Below are 20,521 nucleotides of genomic sequence, written 5' to 3' on the forward strand. Positions count from 1 at the left end.
ATCTCAGCTCACTGCCACCTCCGCCTCCCTTGTTCAAGCAATTCTCCTGCCTCAGCCTCCTGAGTAGCTGGGACTACAAGTTCCCGCCACCACGTCTGGCTAATTTTTGTATTTTTAGTAGAGACGGGGTTTCACTCTGTTGGCCAGGCTGGTCCCGAACTCCTAATCTCAGGTGATCTGCCCACCTCGGCCTCCCAAAGTGCTGGGATTACAGTCGTGAGTCACTGCGCCCCGCTGAAATTCTTTTTTTTTTTTTTTTTTTTTTTTGTCTTTCGAGACAGAGTCTTGCTCTGTCGCCCAGGCTTGAGTGCAGTGGCGCCATCTCAGCTCACTGCAAGCTCTGCCTCCTGGTTTCACGCCATTCTCCTGCCTCAGCAGGAGTAGCTGGGACTATAGGTGCCCGCCACCACGCCTGGCTAATTTTTTGTATTTTTGTATTTTTAGTAGAGACGGGATTTCACCCTGTTAGCCAGGATGGTCTCGATCTCCTGACCTCGTGATCCGCCTGCCTTGGCCTCCGAAAGTTCTGGAATTACAGGCGCGAGCCACTGTGCCCAGCCGGAACTGTTAGTAGTAGTGGGATTGGAAGACATTTACTTTTTACTGGATGTCTTTCTGTATTGTGTGCTTTTTTTTTATGTAGGGCATACATTACTTAAGTAATTTTAAAGCCTCCATAAGTAATTGTAATTTCCTGCCCATGTGTTTGGCAAAAGGAATTGTGTTGGTGGTAGACTTACATTATAGTCTTACTTGGAGTAGCACAGGAGGACCGAAGGTTATAGGTGAACTTTGAGGCAAGCCTTAGCATTGAGGTTGCCATCAGCATTGCTTGGTTGTTGTGTTCGTTCTTCTGGGATGGATTACAACCTTTACTGGACTTTATAGTTTTCACCAGTAAGGCTTTAAAAAAGGAGCTGAAACATTAGAGAAGTGATTTTCCAGACATTAATATTCACTGGTAAATAATCTTCCAGCCTGTGGCTCAACTGGTTGATTCTTTTACTTTTAAGAATGCGGCCTCAGCTGCTGTGCCTACGGAGTAGAATTCTTTTATTTCTTTACTTTCTTAATAAACTTGCTTGCCCCCGGCTCCCCGCCACCAAAAAAAGAAGGCAGCCTCCCTTTTGCAAATGGTAATTTCCTATAGTTTCCTTGTAGAATTGTGGAGTTACCTATGCTGAGGTTATAGGTTAGGGTATTGAGATCCAGAGTTGCCACTTCTGAGGTCTCACAACTGCTAATGGTAAAACCAGTTCTAAAGCCCAGTTCTTGTGACTTTGTCCAGTGATTGCCTGTTCACCGTTTCATGCTGCCTTCCCATTTGAGAATTCCCAGGAGGAAGGGGAGGTTGCCAGGGACCTAGTACCGTGGTCCCACCTTGGAATCGTTGAACATGGGGGAAAGCATTGGCTTCTCCCTTTTTTCTCCCAAATATTGGAAATATTTTTGGCTATTAAATAGCACCCCTTGTTCCATGTGGAATCCTTTGTTTAAAAGAAGTAAAATATGTACCTCCTGTCCTCCACAGACCTGAGGACCAGTGATCTCAAGAAGGTTACAGGTAAACGCAGATGTCTCTACTGAAAGATGGCTTTTACAGGTTAGAGAAAAGAGAGAACCCTGATCTGAAGGCTATTTTATGAAGTGATTAAAATGTTCTAAACTTTAAAAATAACTGCTCAAATAATTATGTTGTATAGTTATTTATCAACTGTAAGGGCTGGTAAGTATTTTTCTAAAACATTTTCAAGGAAAGTTTTTCCTGTTTTCTAATTTGCTAATTTTGCTCAAGTAGCTTGTTAGATATTGTTAATATAGATGTTGGTTATAACTGAATGAAAGGGAACAAATACTTTGTCATTTTGAAAAACAAGCTTCATTTTCTTCTAGTCTAATGGATGGGATCCCAATGATATGTTTCGATATAATGAAGAAAATTATGGTGTAGTGTCTACATATGATAGCAGTTTATCTTCATATACGTAAGTTTAAAAAGTTTGTTTTTATTTCAGTGCATTTGTCTTCGATTTTCATCAACTTAATTTATGATGAATAAATGTTTCCATTAGTTTTTAAGTTAAACAATTACGTGAAATAATTTTTCTCTTATTACCACGTGTGATAAATTTCCATTAAAAAAAGGGAATAAATGTAGTTTGCTTATACCCTATTTTTATCCTCTAAACAAATTTTGTTTTTTTTTTTTCCCCTTTTCTTTTGAGACGGAATCTCGCTCTGTTGCCAGGCTGGAGTGCAGTGGCACAATCTCAGCTCACTGCAACCTCTGCATCCCGGGTTCAAGCGATTCTCCTGCCTCAGCCTCCCGAGTAGATGGGACTACAGGCGTGCGCCACCATGCCCAGCCAATTTCTGTATTTTTAGTAGAGACGGGGTTTCACCATGTTAGCCAGGATGATCTCGATCTCTTGACCTCGTGATCCACCCACCTTGGCCTCCCAAAGTGCTGGGATTGCAGGTGTGAGCCACTGTGCCTGGCTGGTTTTGTCTTTTAAGTTGTTAAAAAACACAAAATTTGCAAGGGCAGAGATTATGATGAACAGTTGAACTAGTTTTTAAAATATGTTCCTCTGGAGAAAAAGTTACAGAAAAAAGGTTAGAATTTTGTTTTATAAATAAACAGATCACTATAACTTTTAGTTTTAGTGTTTTTTTGTTTGTTTGTTTGTTTGTTTTTTAACCAGTATTCTAAACTCTAAACTTTCTTAGTAGTTGATTATGACAGATATATAAACTGTGGCTTTAAAGTACTCATTTTGCTTTTCTTTTCCTCATGTTTCAGGGTGCCCTTAGAAAGAGATAACTCAGAAGAATTTTTAAAACGGGAAGCAAGGGCAAACCAGTTAGCAGAAGAAATTGAGTCAAGTGCCCAGTACAAAGCTCGAGTGGCCCTGGAAAATGATGATAGGAGTGAGGAAGAAAAATACACAGCAGTTCAGAGAAATTCCAGTGAACGTGAGGGGCACAGCATAAACACTAGGTATTTAAAGGAAATCATGATGCAGTATTTTGGATACACAACTCAAGGTCTGTGTGAGACGGTGTATTGTTACTATATTTCCTCTTCCTTTAATATAGCTTAGGTAGAGAATGCAAGTAGAATTGGTTTAAGATCTGTTAGAGAGAATGTTATGGTAATCTTGGAAAATATGCTTTTGAGAGTAAGCTCTGTGGTATATCACGGTGAGCAATCCAAGGTCTTGAAGAGCTTGTTAAAATAGTGGTCTGGTAGGGGATACGTGTAACAATCACAGCAGTACAATATGATTTGCTTGGTTAAAGGCATGTTCAAAGTACTAGGAACATACAGAATGAGGAGGAGCTAGCATAACCTACAGAGTCAGAGAAAACCTCACTGAGGAGGTGACATTTTGTGATAAGATAATAGGGTCTTTGACATTCAGAGAGGAGTTGGGAGAAGAATTTCTCACCTGATGAAAAGCCATGTACAAGCATGGCTGTGTGAGAAAATTTGGCCAGCTCAGGTAAGGGCTGGTTGTTGCGTGTGTCTGGAACACAGGATCTGTGTCGGGTGCAGCAGTGGCAGTTGACAGTAGGAACTGAGGTCATTGAAGGACTTGGCATGTCATGCTAAAGAGCACCCTGTTGGAAGGAGATGAGGTGAATAAACCCTAGGGCATTGAGGACTGGCTGATATACAGAGAACAGTTAGTGCATTGAAATAGTTCAACTGTGAGAATTTGTTAACCACCTAGTTCAGGGATGAACCTGAGGTTTATTTGATAACTAAGTGACTTAATGGATGTACTGGTGAGAGAGAGAGGAACCATGGAGCAAGTTTGAGGGGAAAAACTATGACTCCATTTGTGCAGCTAATTGCATTTGTGGGACTTGTGGGTCTTTCATTTATTCATAAACATGTGTTCAGAAATACCTGCTACCTATCTGATAAACTAAGAGATGCATCCTCTCTTCAAGGCAGTCAGCTTAGAGTCTGGTGATTTGAGTTGACATGTCCACTGACAGATGTTGACATTGTGAGACTGGTGGTTCAGTTTGAGGTTTCATCAGCATTGCCGATATTGGAGCCATGGAAAACTAAAGAACAGCCAGTGAAAGAAGATATCTCAGAGAAAATAAAATTGAGAAAGTGAAGGACAAGAAATGTTGAAGATAGACCAAGATTGATAGAATCAGCCACAGAGAGGTCAAGTCGGATAAGAATGAGCACACATCTGTTAAACTTTGTGCTTAGGAGCAGAATCTAAGTGAAGGGACAGGCCAGAGGTTAGAACTCAGGGTAAGATGGAAGAACAGAGCATCTGGGAGTGAGGCAGTTTGGTTTAGTGTAGAACCTTTTTGTAACAAGCATTCCCTTCTGTGAAGATGACTTTTAGATATGTTTCATTGACTTGGTACCTTTTGGAATAAAATGATTTAGAGGATCTCTCATTTTCAGGGAAAATAAATATATTCCTCCTGGACAAAGAAATAGAGAAGTCATATCCTGGGGAAGTGGGAGACAGAATTCACCGCGTATGGGCCAGCCTGGATCGGGCTCCATGCCATCAAGATCCACTTCTCACACTTCAGATTTCAACCCGAATTCTTGTTCAGACCAAAGAGTAGTTAATGGAGGCAAGTATTTTGACCAGACTTGTCAATATCATTGATCAAATAGTTTTCTAAATACTTAAAATAGTTTGCATAACTGATAAGAATGTGCACTTTAATGATTTGGGGAGTAGTTTTTCACTTCAGCATTGCTTAAAATTGGCTTTTGTGGATATCAAATTAGTAAAACATTGTGTACGTCATTGGCATATACATTATTTAGCATGATGAAATATTCATGATAAAGTGCTACATTTAACCCAAGACAATCACTTGGCCAAAAACACTCCACATATAAAGAAATTGGAAACTTTGGGTAGGTTCTCAATTTTAAAAACACTGGATGATAAAATTATTTAGACATAATTTATATGGAAAATTCTAACCTATGTGCAACACTGTGGTTAATATAGATTAATTCTCATTATTTGTTTCTATATTATGCTTACTTCAAGAAAGGATCTGAGGTAGCTTTTATAAGACATGATTAAGAGTCATGTGAAGAAAGTAATTAAAGAAATGCGCTTAAAAAACAACAAAAACAACCCTTAGTCTAAGGGTGGATGTTACAGTTTAGCAACCTAAGTAAAAGAAACCTGAATCATTAGTAGGAAGACATTTTTTACTCTACCTCTAAATCTAGGTTGAATATGTCTTGTAGGTTGTGGATCTTTTCCATAAATCAGGGATACTGAACAACAGTTCTGTGGATAGTATGGGAATAGTAATAGCAATAGTATGTTACTAACTTTGGGAAAAGAGTGGTCATTCAATTTTAGCTATTTAAATTTGGAAAGTTAGAAAGATGAAAATAGAGAACGCTCAGTTTCCAATTTCATTTGTTTTCATTGAGTCTTTTCTCCAGAATTCCTCTCCAAATGGACACTCTTGAGTATTTTCAGTACTTAATATTGGGGGTGAAATTTCTTTGCTCATTGAGGAAAGATTTTAGTTGTTTATAAACAGAATTTTAAAGCTAAAAAACCTGAAGGGGGCTGAAAAATGTATGATACTCAAGTGTGTGGAACCCTATGGAGAGGAGACCTGGACTGTTTGATAAGATTAAGGTAAGTGATATGTAATGTTAAATACTATGTGTATCTTTACCTAGGCATATCCATCAATATAAATTTATTTGGTGATGACTGCTTTGTAGTTGCAGTATTTATTAAGCAGTCGCTTAGATAACTGTGTAAATTATTTAGAAAGTCTCCCTTTTTCTAGTTTAATGAGGTCAAGACTTTTTTTTTTGAAAGAGCAATGAATATTATCATTTGATACTCTCGTGACTCTAGAAGAGTAATGTTTTATTTCTACTTAAATGGGACTTGCTTAATGAGATTTCAAACTGAATTTTAGGTTCAAGTGTAAACCTGATGAAAATCATAGATAATTGTAAGGAACCAGCATTTCTAATTGGATATAATAGCTACTGCTTATTTTCATTATGCCTCAGAGTTAAAACTAATACAGTAAATAATCTTATTCCTGAGTAGGAATTATTGTGATTTATTATGTGAAATTATCTAGTGTATGTTATATTCCTTTAAACAACTGATTACTGAGAAACAGTTATAGAAGCAAGATTAATAGGCAAAGTCTTAACTGTCTTCTTTAATAGTGTGTGTAGATCCTAATTAACCCTTTGGGAACGTGTATTCATTTAAACAGACTTAATCTTAAGGAGGTTAAAGTAAAATGTGAATTTATGTCTGTTAAGTTATGCTAAAACTTATCACAAATCAAATGACTGTCCTCAAAGGGTTAAAATGTACAAGAAATCATTTTTGTCATTTTACTTTTTTTTCTGTTTACTTTTTTCCCTCATTTTTTTCTTTAGTTTTTATACTTTCCTTCATATCATTTGTTCTGTCAGGTGTTCCCTGGCCATCGCCTTGCCCATCTCCTTCCTCTCGCCCACCTTCTCGCTACCAGTCAGGTCCCAACTCTCTTCCACCTCGGGCAGCCACCCCTACACGGCCGCCCTCCAGGCCCCCCTCGCGGCCATCCAGACCCCCGTCTCACCCCTCTGCTCATGGTTCTCCAGCTCCTGTCTCTACTATGCCTAAACGCATGTCTTCAGAAGGTACAATACCACAATTTGTTCATGTTTTTGTTTGTCTTTGTTTAACTCCTATGTGAGTTTATAATTACAAAATAGTTTCCTCTTCATTATTTAATAACCTACAATTTCTGTGTTTTAACTTTAGTTTATTACAACTATTTCTATTAACCTTTTGTTCATTAGAGAGAAATTTGATAAATGTTGTGTGAAGCTATAAACTCTCCTGAATTGTTGTTTAAAAAGGGAGTTTATCTCTGCCTGATAATTATGCTTCTTTACAGCCCCAGAAAGGTCTGCCCCACAGCCTTCCCCCTCCTTATTTGCACTGTATACAGGAGTTAAACAAATGAACTTTCTTCAACCAGTCTTGAACTTTGGTTCATTTTACGGCTCTTTGGTCAAGGTCCTAGTGAACCTTCCTATTGGCCATAAGCAGGAAGGGTGTTTCTGGGTCATTTTTGAGAGTGACAGCCCATATAGCTGCCTTTGCGTGTCTGCTCTTCGATTAAAGTAGTTTGATTTTTAGAATGCCAGAAGAATTCTAAATTTAACTGAGTAATTTTTTTAAAGTTAGCTTTGCAATCTTACACAGTGAAAGGCTGCTTTAATCTGGGAGAAGTCCTTGATCTGAGATAAAATTATTGATAAAAATGACATGAATTTGAATATTTTAGCTATTTTTTTCTCATCAAAAATAAGAATAAAATCTTGTAATTCTTATTCAGTATTTGGTGCTTAATCCATCATTGCCACATATCGAATACATGGATATGTTGTAGAAAGGTAACATTCTAATTTTAATGCTACCCATATATATATTAAAAACCTGTTTTCTGAATCATAATGTCCTTTTGATATTAGTTCTGAATGTTTATGTTAAAATTTTAATCTGATTTGTTCATTAAAGTTAGTTAATATTGATTATGTTGGGACTAATAAAGTTTTCTGCACAAAATGTGTTTCTCCTGCTTCCCTGGAGAAAACTATATTGGCTACTTTTAAATAAATTGTTACCATCTAAGCAGGCAGGTCATGTGACCTTGAAGCATCTAACCTTGAAGAGCAAGTTCCACTGATTTTCAAGGTGACTTCTTTGCTCAAAAGGGCCTTAATAGTGGTCACTGAATGCAAAGTTCTGTTGATATTTTTCTTGAGGTCCATTATTTGAATAAGTGATATTTATTTAATGAGAATATACTAAATAAGACATGATCATTAATTACTGTGAACATTTTTATTACATTAAGATATAAGGACTGCTGATAGACTATAACTATTCACATAGAAATATACGTTCTGTGTCAGAGATGTTGAATATTTCCATTTGAAAATTATAGTGCATAACATTAGCATTCTTCTAAAGATCATGTTCTTGTTTAAATTCCTGTTGGGAGCCAGGCATGGTAGCTCACGCCTGTAATCTCAGCACTTTGGGAGGCTCAGGCAGGCGGATCACTTGAGGTCAGGAGTTTGAGACCCGCCTGGCCAACGTGGTGAAACCTCGTCTCTACTAAAAATACCCAGCTACTTGGGAGGCTGAGGCAGGAGAATCACTTGAACCTGGGAGGCAGAGGTTGCAGTGAGTTGAGATCGCACCATTGCACTCCAGTCTGGGCGACAGAGAGAGACTCTGTCTTAAAAAATAATAATAATAAAAAAAAAACAATTCTTTTGGGAACACACATTAATTTGAAGTTCTAAAGAGTTTGGCAGCAGGGTGAGAGAGTGAGGAGATTTGACTTTGACATTAGGAAAGTTTTCGCTTGGTGTTAACACCAGTAGACTTATCTGATGAGGGCCATTCTGTCCACTCTTCTTAGCTAATAGATTGGTCTAATGCACAGTAGGCTGATTTAGAAAGAGTAGTCACTAGTGGCTTGGCAGAATCAATAATGCAGAATTTTGACAATTCATGTAGTGCTGATTTCTTCCCCAAATGTCAGTTATATTGGTCATCTATTAATAGACTAATACAAGTCATCTCCTTAATAGAATTTTCATCTCACAGCCTGCTAAGCCTAAGAAACTGCTTACAGGTTACTGTTACTGCTTACTGTTTTAAGCCGAGTTTTAAAATTGATGATCATGATAGAAGAGATAAATAACCTAAAATTTTAGAGAAATTTAAGAAGGGTATGTACATATATTTTAGTAGTATCGAGTGTATAGGGATTAATAGTCTTCTGTTTAAATTTTTTTTTCCTAATTTTAGAAGTAATGTAGAAAATTCGGGGTGTGGAAAGGTAAAATATATGGAAAGTTAAAAATATTTTATCATGTAGTCATAATTTCTAGTAACCTATTTCTTTACAAATAAGACATAGTTGAAACAGATTGCTACAGTTATTTTAAGAGTTGACATCTTATTGTTGATTTCTTACCACCAACTTCATCCCTCCCTTTCTTTAAAAATAAAGGGAAATAATAAAATTTATTTACAAAACTTTATGGCATTCCACAAAATAATTCTGAAAGAATTAGTATGGCCAAAAAATATGTACGGTGTTGTGTTTTTTTTTTTTCCTATTTTTAACCAAGGAAAAACTGTGGAGTGAGTGAGAGTGTGTGTGTGTGCATGTGTGTGGGGATGGGTGTATTTAGCAGAAAAGTAGTACTGATGAACATCATGGCATTTATGTGATGTTCACTGTTTCTTCCTTAGGGCCTCCAAGGATGTCCCCAAAGGCCCAGCGACATCCTCGAAATCACAGAGTTTCTGCTGGGAGGGGTTCCATATCCAGTGGCCTAGAGTTTGTATCCCACAACCCACCCAGTGAAGCAGCTACTCCTCCAGTAGCAAGGACCAGTCCCTCGGGGGGAACGTGGTCATCAGTGGTCAGTGGGGGTAGGTAACACTTGGGCATAATGACGGTACTCATTTTGTCATTACACTAGATGTAAAGAGGGCTGAGCTACAACTCTGTTTGAGGAAGTGTAAGTATATATATATTAAAAATAGTAGAATCACCAGGAATTGGGAAGCCCATATTTTTATTCTGGGCTCTACCACTTATTCACCATATATTAAAGCAAGTCAAACACTCATTCTGAAGTTGAGATTTCTCAGTGAGTAAAGTGTTAATAATTTTTGCCTAGTCTACATTATGGGGTTGTGATGAGATTCCTGTAAGGTTCATAAATATGGATATATTATAAAACTATAAAGTTTTGTGAAGTACCTCTCGAATACGAGGCAAACACAGTATGTAACACTATTTGTAGGGATCATATTTCCTTTTTAGCAGCTTTGTTTATCATTACATTCTGTAAACATTTATTTTTGGCTTACATTGTAGTGTGTTTCTATAGCATCTGTATAGGGCACTAATTCCCAACTATATTTCCATTATAAGGAATATGAAATACAAATGAAGCGTCCAAGTTTTATCTGTGATTAGCATAAGGAATATGCTGACACCAGCTATAAAAGTATAAAAATTAGGCTGGGCGCGGTGGCTCACCCCTGTAATCCCAGCACTTTGGGAGGCTGAGGCGGGTGGATCACAAGGTCAGGAGATCGAGACCATCCTGGCTAACATGGTGAAACCCTGTCTCTTACACTAAAAGTACAAAAAAAATTAGCCAGGCGTGGTGGCAGGTGCCTGTAGTCCCAGCCACTCTGGAGGCTGAGGCAGGAGAATGGCGTGAACTTGGGAAGCGGAGCTTGCAGTGAGCCGAGATCGCACCACTGCACTCCAGCCTAGACGACAGAGTAAGACTCCATCTCAAAAAAAAAAAAAAAAAAAAGTATAAAAATTAGACGTTGACATGATTTTACAATAAGGCTGACTGCTTTTGCTACTTTGCCAATCAATCCTTAGTGCTTTGTTCCCATAACTGTGGTGAGCAAGAGCTTAAAAAAAAACAACACAAAAAAAAACTTAGTCTATTTAATCAGTCCGTAGAACCTTTAAAAGAAACAAGATCGGCCAGGTGTGGTGGTTCATGCCTGTAATCCCAGCACTTTGGGAGGCTGAGGTGGGTGGATCACTTGAGGTCAGGAGTTCGAGACCGGCCTGACCAACATGGTGAAACCCCATCTCTACTAAAAATACAAAATTAGCCAAGTGTGGTGGCTACTCGGGGGGCTGAGGCAGGAGAATTGTTTGAACCCAGGAGGTGGAGGTTGCAGTGAGCCAGCATCGCACCATTGCACTCCAGTCTGGGTGACAAGAGGGAAACTCCATCTCAAAAAAAAAAAGAAAAAAGAAGCAAGATCTTCAAGGTTAAGGAAAACAAAAACAAAACAAAACCCAACTGTTAAATCTGTTTTTAGTTGATATACATTTCTGCTCAGCTTCATGTGATGTACATTCATGTAATTGTACCATAAATTCGTTTGTACTCTTTATTTTCTTCTTTGGTCTTCAGTTATCTAAAGACTACCAAGAAAACAAAAATTTAAAAAATCTTCAGCCAGCCAGGCGCAGTGGTTCATACCTGTAATACCAGCACTTTGGGAGGCTGAGGTGGGCAAATCACAAGGTTGGGAGTTCAAAACCAGCCTGGCCAACATGGTGAAACGCCGTCTCTACTAAAAATACAAAAATTAGCTGGGCATTGTGGTGCGTTCTTGTAATCCCAGCTACTTGGGAGACTGAGACGGGAGAATTGCCCGAACCAGGACCCAGGAGGGGGAGGTTGCGGTGAGTGGAGATTGTGCCACTGCACTCCAGTCTGGGCTACAGAGCGAGACTCCATTTCAAAAAAAAAAAAATCTGCTTCAACTATTCCATTAATCTTTTGACATTACTTAGATGGTCTGGAAATTAATTTTGAGAATAACATGATTAGAAGTGAGAGAGTATAAGCATAGTTTTGGAGACACACTCAGAATAGCATTATAGATTTGCTGTTTTTACTAATTGGAAAAATGGCAGTTGTTGAATAATAGTTTTCTTCCGTGACGCTTGTGACTTACAAAAAAAAAAACCACTAAAATGAAGTAATCAAACCATTTTCTCTAAACCTTTGAATCTAATCTCTGCAGATAGGTTTATAATGGTATATGAAACCTATTAGATACATACTTGGAAGTCGTATGAGATACAAACCCTGTTTTTATTATCTTCCCCTTTTGACTAACTTGGGTCTCAAGTTTCCTTGATTACTGCACAGTGAACCTTGATGTCGCTATAAAGAATTTATAGAGCTAGGCGTGGTGGCTCATGCCTGTAATCCCAGCACTCTGAGAGGCCAAGGTAAGCAGATCACCTGAGGTCAGGAGTTTGAGACGAGCCTGGCCAGCATGATGAAACTCCGTCTTTACTAAAAATACAAAAAATTAGCTGGATGTGGGGGCGAGTACCTGTAATCCCAGCTATGCCAGAGGCTTAGGCAGGGGAAGCACTTGATACATTTAGTTAGGAGAGAAAATCATACGTATTAGTAATTGTTGTTTTTCTTCAGATACTTGTGGTTTTGATTGCCAGCAAATTCCTAACATTTTGGAAAAGAAAACAGTAATGGGATAAAGGGAAAGGGCTAGAGAGGACTGTTTTACCTAGGTCTTAAGAGAAGCCTCTTTGAGGAAGTAACATTTGAACTGAGAATGTAATAAATAAATTTTCCCTTTCTTCTAGTTCCAAGATTATCCCCTAAAACTCATAGACCCAGGTCTCCTAGACAGAACAGTATTGGAAATACCCCCAGTGGGCCAGTTCTTGCTTCTCCCCAAGCTGGTATTATTCCAACTGAAGCTGTTGCCATGCCTATTCCAGCTGCATCTCCTACGCCTGCTAGTCCTGCATCGAACAGAGCTGTTACCCCTTCTAGTGAGGGTATGTAACAAAAGGCTTCTAGATCCATAATCTCAGCTGTGAAATTGAATGTTAGAGAGTAACATTATATGAAAAAATTATAGCTTATTTTTATTCATAGACAAGTATTTTTAATGCACATTTAAAAGTTTGTGTAAATTTTGATGTTGTTTAATACTACTAATTTAATACAATGTCTGTGTTAGAAAGGTTAACATTCCTGGGTGTCAAATACCTATGTAAATAAAATTATTGGTGTTTCATATGACATCTACAAAGGAAAAAAGCCTCTGTTTAAAATGAAAGCATTCTTTCCCAAAAACATAGGAAATCAAAATTATTGTTCAGTGTTTTCTTGTTTTACTTTTCTAACTTCTAACTCTGAATTTAAAAAAAAAAAAATGTTTTCTAGCTAAAGATTCCAGACTTCAAGATCAAAGGCAGAACTCTCCTGCAGGGAATAAAGAAAATATTAAGCCCAATGAAACATCACCTAGCTTCTCAAAAGCTGAAAACAAAGGTTAGAGTTTAAAGAATCATTAGGCTTAACTGTAGAAATAGGAAGGAGTATGTCTAATTTCATGCCCGTACAGAATATTTTCGTTCAACATTTTTTCTTAACTATTGTGATAGATAAATGTATTGCTTGACAAATTCCAAAATCCAAATTTAATATTTGAAATTATTTTTTGATCTTATATCTTATTCTAATTTCTATCATCTCATACCAAAAAGAATGCAATGTTAAAGTTTAAAAATAAACCTGTGTCTAACAGTTCTTAATTTTACAGGTATATCACCAATTGTTTCTGAACATAGAAAACAGATTGATGATTTAAAGAAATTTAAGAATGATTTTAGGGTAAGTGTTGTACTGACTGATTAATTTGAGTTTTAAAAAATAAACATTACTAAAGATTTATCATCTATTTATAGAAATGCATTATGTATACAATCAGAAACATCAAACCATATATGTAGAAAGCAGAACATTCTTAAAGTGGTCTTTGCCTATCCTTTAAGTGGGATAACTAAAATCATGAGATTTGGTAACCAATTTGTAGGTATCAAATGAGAGTATAGCCCTGACATTTGAAACCACCATAGCACAGCTTAGTATTTGATGGTCATTTGATTACTTTGTTAATGAAGCTAGATATTAGTAGAGCAAGGCCAAGTCATTAATAATCTAGTGTGGCAAATGGAAGATGTACTGGACTCTGGTGTTCTGAGGTAGTTGGAGATTTGTACTTTGTACACAAATATATTATGTCAAAATCTTTCTGTAACATTATTTCTCTATCTTAGGACAGGCTTTGCTTACCATCTCTCCTTGATTGTCATTTCATTCTTTTGCACATTATATACTATAATACACTATAGATATCAAGGTAGATTTTGAGACCAACCAAGAAATCTTCTGGAAAGTTAACTTCTTAGAGAGGTAAATCTAAATACCAGCCTTTTAAAGAAAGTAGCTGAATTAAAGGATGAGTGAATCAAAGGCAAAGGCAGCCTTTCCTCAGCCTGTGTTTTAGCTTTCTAAATGTTAATAATAACTTCATTCTTGATTTATTGGTAACATTCAAAATACTACTTATTATTTCATACTTTAGCACATGTATGTATTCAGCTTTAATGCTATTAACAGTTGTTAACTTAAATTTTAATTTGTTGGCTGGGCATGGTGGCTCACGCCTGTAATCCCAGCACTTTGGGAGGCCGAGGTGGGCCAGATTACCTAAGGTCAGGAGTTCGAGACCAGCCTGGCCAACATGGTGAAACCCTGTCTCGACCAAAAATAGAAAAATTAGCTTGGCATGGTGGCGGGCGCCTGTAATCCCAGCTACTCAGGAGGCTGAGGCAGGAGAATCACTTGAACCCAGGAGACAGAGGTTGCGATAAGCCGAGATCACGCCACTCCACTCCATCCTGGGCGACAGCAAGACTTCGTCTCAAAAAAAAAAAAAAAAAAAGGTGTTTCAATTTGTTAAACAATAGTTAACGCATACACATGATACAAAGAATATTGAATATGATCATGTGCCCACTACCCAGCTTAGTAAGTTAAGCATTCTAACACAGGTAAACTCCTGTTATGTATTTGCTGCTCCTCAACTGCTTCCCCCTCTTCCCTTCCAAAAGGAAGGGTTTCTTTTCTGTGCAGTTGTTTATATTTACACTGCATATGAATATATCTGTGAGCAATAGATGATATTTTTGCATAATCTTAAATTTCCTATAAATGATGTCTTGCTGTAGGTATTCTTCCCCATTTGAGTTTTTTCCTCAGCGTTATTTTTTTAACATCATTCAGCCCCCTCTTATACTACACTTGGATTGAATTTAATATCTCATGAAGAAAAACATTTTTACTTTGAAGCATGTGAATTAGCATGTTTTTGTAACAGCTTTATTGAGATATAATTTACATATATAAATCAACCATTTAAAGTGTATAAATCAGTGGTTTTTAATATATTCACAATTATATTGTACAACCATCTCCTCAGTTGATTTTAAAACATACTCTTCACCCCCAAAAGAAACCCCATGCCCAGTTTAGCAGTTGTTCCACACTGGCCTCCAGCCCTTCTCTTTCCCTTACTCCCATCCCTGAGTAACCATTAATCTACTTTCTGTCTCTATGGATGGGCTTATTTGGGACAAATTTCCATTTCATACAAATGAAATAATAAAATATATGGTTTTTACGACTGGCTTCTTTCACTTAGGGTAGTGTTATAAAGGTTCATCCATGTTGGAGCATGTTTTAGTACTTCATTTCTTTTTTTTACTAATATTCCATGATATGGATAATACCACATTTTGTTTATCCATTCATCAGTTTGTAGCTATTTGTGGTGTTCTCACTATTTGACTATTCTGAATAACACTGCCACGAACATGAGTGTGCAGTTTTTTTCTCGTCCTATGTTTTCATTTCTTTTGTGTACCTACCTAGGAGTTGAATTGCTGGGTCATATGGCAACTGTGTTTAACCTTTTGAGGAACTACCAAGCTATTTGCCGAGACATCTGCACTATTTTACATTCCCACCAGCAGGGTATGAGGGTTTCTGTTTCTCCACATCCTTGCTAACACTTATTGTCATGTCTTTTTTGATTATAGTGATCCTTGTGGGTGTGAAGTGTTACCTCATTGTGGCTTTAATGTGCAGTTCTTTCATGGCTAATGATGTTGAACATCTTTTGTGTTTATTGGCTATTTATATATCTTCTTTGGATTGCTGTCTGTTCAAATCTTTAGCCCATTTTAAAAATTGAGTTGTCTTTTTATTATTAGGTTGTAAGAGTTCTTTATATATTCTGTGTACAAGTCCCTGTTAGATACATGGTTTGCAAATGTTTTCTCCTATTCTGTTGGGTTTTTTTTTACTTTTTCATCCCTTGAAGCACAAAAATTTTTAATTTTGATGAAGTCCAATTTATCTGATTTTGTTGTTACTTACGCTTTTGGTGTCATATCTAAGAAAACACTGTCTAGTCAATCATTAAGGTTTATTACTCTTCTGGGTTTTTTAAAGAATTACATTTAGAGGTGTGATCCATTTTGAACAACTTTGTTTTTCTTTTGACACAGAGTCTCGCTCTTTTGCTTAGGCTGGAGGGCAGTGGTGCAGTCTTGGCTCACAGCAGCCTCAGCCTCCTGGGCTTAAGTGAGTAGCTGGTACTGCAGGTGTGCACCGCCACACATTGCTATTAATAACTTTTGTATTTTTATTGCAGAGACAGAATTCCACCACGTTGCCCAGGCTGGTCTCAAACACTTGGACGCAAGTAACCCGCCCACCTCAGCCTCCCAAAGTGAAAAATTGCTTTCACTTTGCACTGCAGACTCGCCCTGATCTTGTGCAAGATCCAAGAGCCTTCTCTTGGGGTCTGGATCAAGACCCGTTTTCTATAACAATATTATTAGAATGACGTTTGATTTTTTTTTTTAAGTGAAATAAATTGTTACTAAAAAATTTGAAAAAGAAAAGTTCATTGGAGAGTGACTTGGTGCTCAGCCCATTTTGAGCAGTTATTTAGTATAAGGTGGGGTTCAGATTCATTCTTTAATATTAATTTTTTATTTCTAATTGACACATAACCATACATTTATAACCATTTTTACTCTATAGAGTCCAGATTCATTCTTCTGCATGTAGATATTAGTTGTCCCAGCACCATCTGTTAAAAAGACTATTCTTGGCCAGGCACGGTGGCTCTCAATGCCTATAATCCCAGCATTTTGGGAGTCCCAAACAGGCAGATCACATGAGGTCAGGAGTTCTAAACCAGTCTGACCAACATGGTGAAACCCCATCTCTACTAAAAATACAAAAATTACCTGGGCATAGTGGCGCACACCTGTAGTCCCACTACTCTAGTGGCTGAGGCAGGAGATTCACTTGAACCTGGGAGGTAGAGGTTGCAGTGAGCTGAGATCATGCACTCCAGCCTGGGTGACAGAGTGAGACTCCATCTCAAAAAAAAGAAGACTATTCTTTCCTTCATTGAATTATCTTCACATGCTTGTTGGAAGTCTGTTGACTACAAATGTGAAAGTTTATTACCGGACTCTGAATTGTCCTTCACTGAATCTCTATGTCTTATCCTTATAACAGTACCATACTGTCTTGATTAGAGTTACTGTATTTTAAAAGGCTATACTTTTTCAGTTAGCAGAAAACATTTTAGCTATCATCACAACTGTCTGTAAACCTTCATTAATGCTTGACTTAAATTCCAAGAAGGAGCAACATAAAAAGTCTTATCTCTTTAGGAGTTTTAGTCTTGTTACTTTTAGGAGCCTGAATAACCAAAGGTATTATTTAGCCTCTTACTAATAACTCCTTGATCCGTAGGGGCATACCAAGAATAAAAGAAATAGTTTTTAAAAAATGAGAGTGGGCCGGGCATGGTGGCTCATGCCTGTAATCCTAATACTTTGGGAGGCCGAGGCAGGTGGATCACTTGAGGTCAGGAGTTTGAGACCAGCCTAGCTAACATGGCAAAACCCTGTCTCTACTAAAAATATAAAAATTAGCCGGGCATGGTGACACATGCCTGTAATCTCAGCTACTCAGGAGGCTAAGGCAGCAGAATCACTTGAATCCGGGAGGTGGAGGTTGCAGTGATCCGAGGTTGCATTACTGGGTTAAAGAGTGAGAATCTGTCTCAAAAAAAAAGAGAGTGGGGAAAAAAAATGTATGCCAGAACTTAAATTAAAATTTAAAAAAAATAGTGAACTTTCTAATTGTTCTCTTCAGATAATATAATGTTATTCTCTTATGTTTTATTGCGTACCAGATGCTGTTCTTCGTGCTTGTATGTTAAATCTTTTATTGTCTAACATTTCTTTCAAGCAAGTTCTGTTTGTATCTGCACTGTGTGTATTAGGCGGCTTGGGCAAAGAAAAGTTAAGTAATTTGCCCAAACTCACGTGTCTAGTAAATAACAGGCCTGGCTATCTGGTGTTTAAGCTTCTAGCAGTGCTTTGAATAGTAACTAATGCATAGTGTATGCCTCACTGTTCAATCAGTGATTCATTAGAACTAACTTCATGACCTGCTCATAGCCCCAGACTGCATTTGTTCACAAATATCTGTAGTCCTTCATTGAGGCAGAAATAGGAATACCTTGTGTGTTTGTTGTTCATTCCCTTGTGAGCCATATGCAGGCTACAGATAGCTTTATTTGTGTAAGAATTGCTAGTAATTTGATCTGTTTTGGGTTAATAGTGTGGGTTTTAGAGGTAAATGGACGTAGGTTTGAATGTTGGCCTCTATACATCATGTGCGTAACATTGTGGCATGCTGTCTACTTCCCCCAAGCCAAAATGGGTTAGTTTTAGAACCTGCTTCATAGTGTTTCTGTGAGAGCTCAATGAGATATTGCCTTTATAAAGTGTTTAGCATAGTGCGTAGCACATGGTATGTATTCAGTACATGTTCATTCTTACTAGCAAAATATAGATGACCCAGTCTTGTCATCTATATGACATAAGAATTTCACTTTTCTACTGGGCACGATGGCTCACTCCTGTAGTCCCAGTACTTTGGGAGGCTGAGGTGGATGGGTCAACTGAAGTCAGGAGTTCGAGACCAGCCTGGCCAACATGATGAAACCCCATCTCTACTAAAAATACAGAAAATTAGCTAGGCGTGGTGGCAGGTGCCTGTAATCCCAGCTACTCTCGAGGCTGAGGCAGGAGAAATGCTTGAACCCGGGAGGCGGAGGTTACAGTGAGTTAAGATTGTGCCACTGTACTCCAGCCTGGGCAATAAGAGTGAAACTCCGTCTCCAAATAAATAAATAAATAAAGTAACTTCAGTTTTCCATTAGGTTTAGTATAGTGCAGAGAGGAAATACAGCAGAATGCTGTATTCCATATATAGCAATATAGCATTATAACAATATATTTCAGTATAGCAGAGTGCTATATTCAAATACCAAATAGTGGACTTGCTATTTGTAAGATGGCAATTATAGTATCTACATCAAATAGGGCCGTTGTAAAGACTAAATGAATAAGTCTGTAACTAGTTTAGAACAGTGTCTGGCCAGGTGCAGTGGCTCATGCATGAATCTTAGCACTTTGGGAGGCTGAGACAGGTGGATATCTTGAGCTCAGGCGTTAAAGACCAGCCTGGATAACATGGTAAAACCCTGTTTCTACAAAAAAGTACACACATTAGCCAGGTGTGGTGGCACATGCCAATAGTACCAGCTACTCAGGAGGCTGAGGTGGGAGAATCACTTGAGCCTGGGAGATGGAGGTTGCAGTGAGGTGAGCTTGCACCACTGTGCTCATCTGGGCAACGGAGCCAGACCCTGTCTGAAAAAAAAAAAAATGTCCAACCCATAGGAAGAACTGCAGATGTGTTTGACATTATAAGAAAAAGCAACACCAAAAGTCTAATTTTTGCCTTCACTCAAGGATCCTTATGATAATTAAACTCCGAAGTCCTTGGCAATATATATGTAGTTGGTCTATTATGTGGATAGCCTCTACCGAAGATTTTTGTGAACAAATGAAAGTTTAAGCAGTAAGTCCCTACATTGTGACTTAAATTGCCAGTGTGCCCACATAAATGCCCTGTCAACATTTGCCCTCAGCCACTTGTCTCTTTAGCTATGCTGTAAAGCTTGAGATGGGCCTGAGTTGCATAATGCTGTTTGCCATGACACCAGGAGCCTTGGTAATGAAACCATTGAAATTTATTTGCCTGTGCTGAGGCTGAAGAGGCATCTTGGCTCTCTCCAATTTTCAGGCAACCTTTTTGGCTGTGTAGGTTTCTCTTTGGTTTGCTTCTCACCACCTGGGGCTGTGGCTTAGGTCCGTTGTCCTAACCTGTGGCTTGAGTTCTGTTTTTGTTGCTTATACTTGCTCCCCCTTTTCTTCAGCCATTCCTGTTTTCTTTCTTTTTTAGAGGATGCCATGTTAAATCATCTTCAGCCAGTGATAGCATTTATTTTTTCTGGTCTGCAAACTTAAAAACCTCATCACTTATTTCGCTAATATCTTTGTCTTCTGTTCTTTTTGATGGTCCTTGGTTTTGCAGTCTACTTTAAAGGTTTTTATTTTTATAGTTTTATGGGTACATAGTAGACATATTATTCATGGGGTCTGTGAGATATTTTGATAAAGGCATACAATGTGTAATAATCACATTAGGGTAAATGGAGTATCCATCACCATCATCATTCATCATTTCTTTGTGTAATGAACGTTGCAATTGTACTCCCTCAGTTATTCTAAAAAGTACAACAAATTAATGCTGACTGTAGTCACCCTGCTTTGCTGTCAAATACTAGATCTTACTCATTCTTTATTTAACTTTTTAAATTTTAAAATTATTTTATTTATTTATTTTAGACGGAGTCTCACTCTGTCACCAGGCTGGAGTGCAGTGGCGCAATCTCGGCTCACTGCAGCCTCCGCCTCCAGGGTTCAGGTGATTCTCCTGCCTCAGCCTCCTGAGTAGCTGGGACTACAGGCATGTGCCACCACGCCCAGCTAAGTTTTGTATTTTTAGTAGAGATGGGGTTTCACTGTGTGGGCTGGAATGTTCTCGATCTCTTGACCTTGTGAT

General features: G+C 38.0%; 1 protein-coding gene across 19 annotated transcripts in view; it reads left to right on the forward strand.

Annotated features, from left to right (window-relative positions):
- The window catches only part of LOC105493406 (ataxin 2), a 155,411-nt gene that overhangs the window by 81,215 nt on the left and 53,675 nt on the right, over positions 1-20,521 (forward strand). For 11 of the 19 annotated variants that reach the window (XM_071071074.1, XM_071071082.1, XM_071071083.1 and 8 more), the window contains 8 exons: positions 1,894-1,985; positions 2,804-3,001; positions 4,442-4,620; positions 6,437-6,682; positions 9,324-9,506; positions 12,244-12,441; positions 12,833-12,940; positions 13,212-13,282. In XM_071071074.1, the coding sequence (XP_070927175.1) occupies positions 1,894-1,985; positions 2,804-3,001; positions 4,442-4,620; positions 6,437-6,682; positions 9,324-9,506; positions 12,244-12,441; positions 12,833-12,940; positions 13,212-13,282 (1,275 nt within the window). The remainder of the gene's footprint in view (positions 1-1,893; positions 1,986-2,803; positions 3,002-4,441; positions 4,621-6,436; positions 6,683-9,323; positions 9,507-12,243; positions 12,442-12,832; positions 12,941-13,211; positions 13,283-20,521) is intronic. The other 8 variants (XM_071071076.1, XM_024796463.2, XM_024796464.2 and 5 more) reach the window with 2 other exon arrangements.

Source organism: Macaca nemestrina, chromosome 10 (assembly GCF_043159975.1).
Source record: "Macaca nemestrina isolate mMacNem1 chromosome 10, mMacNem.hap1, whole genome shotgun sequence".
Taxonomy (NCBI): Eukaryota; Metazoa; Chordata; class Mammalia; order Primates; family Cercopithecidae; genus Macaca; species Macaca nemestrina.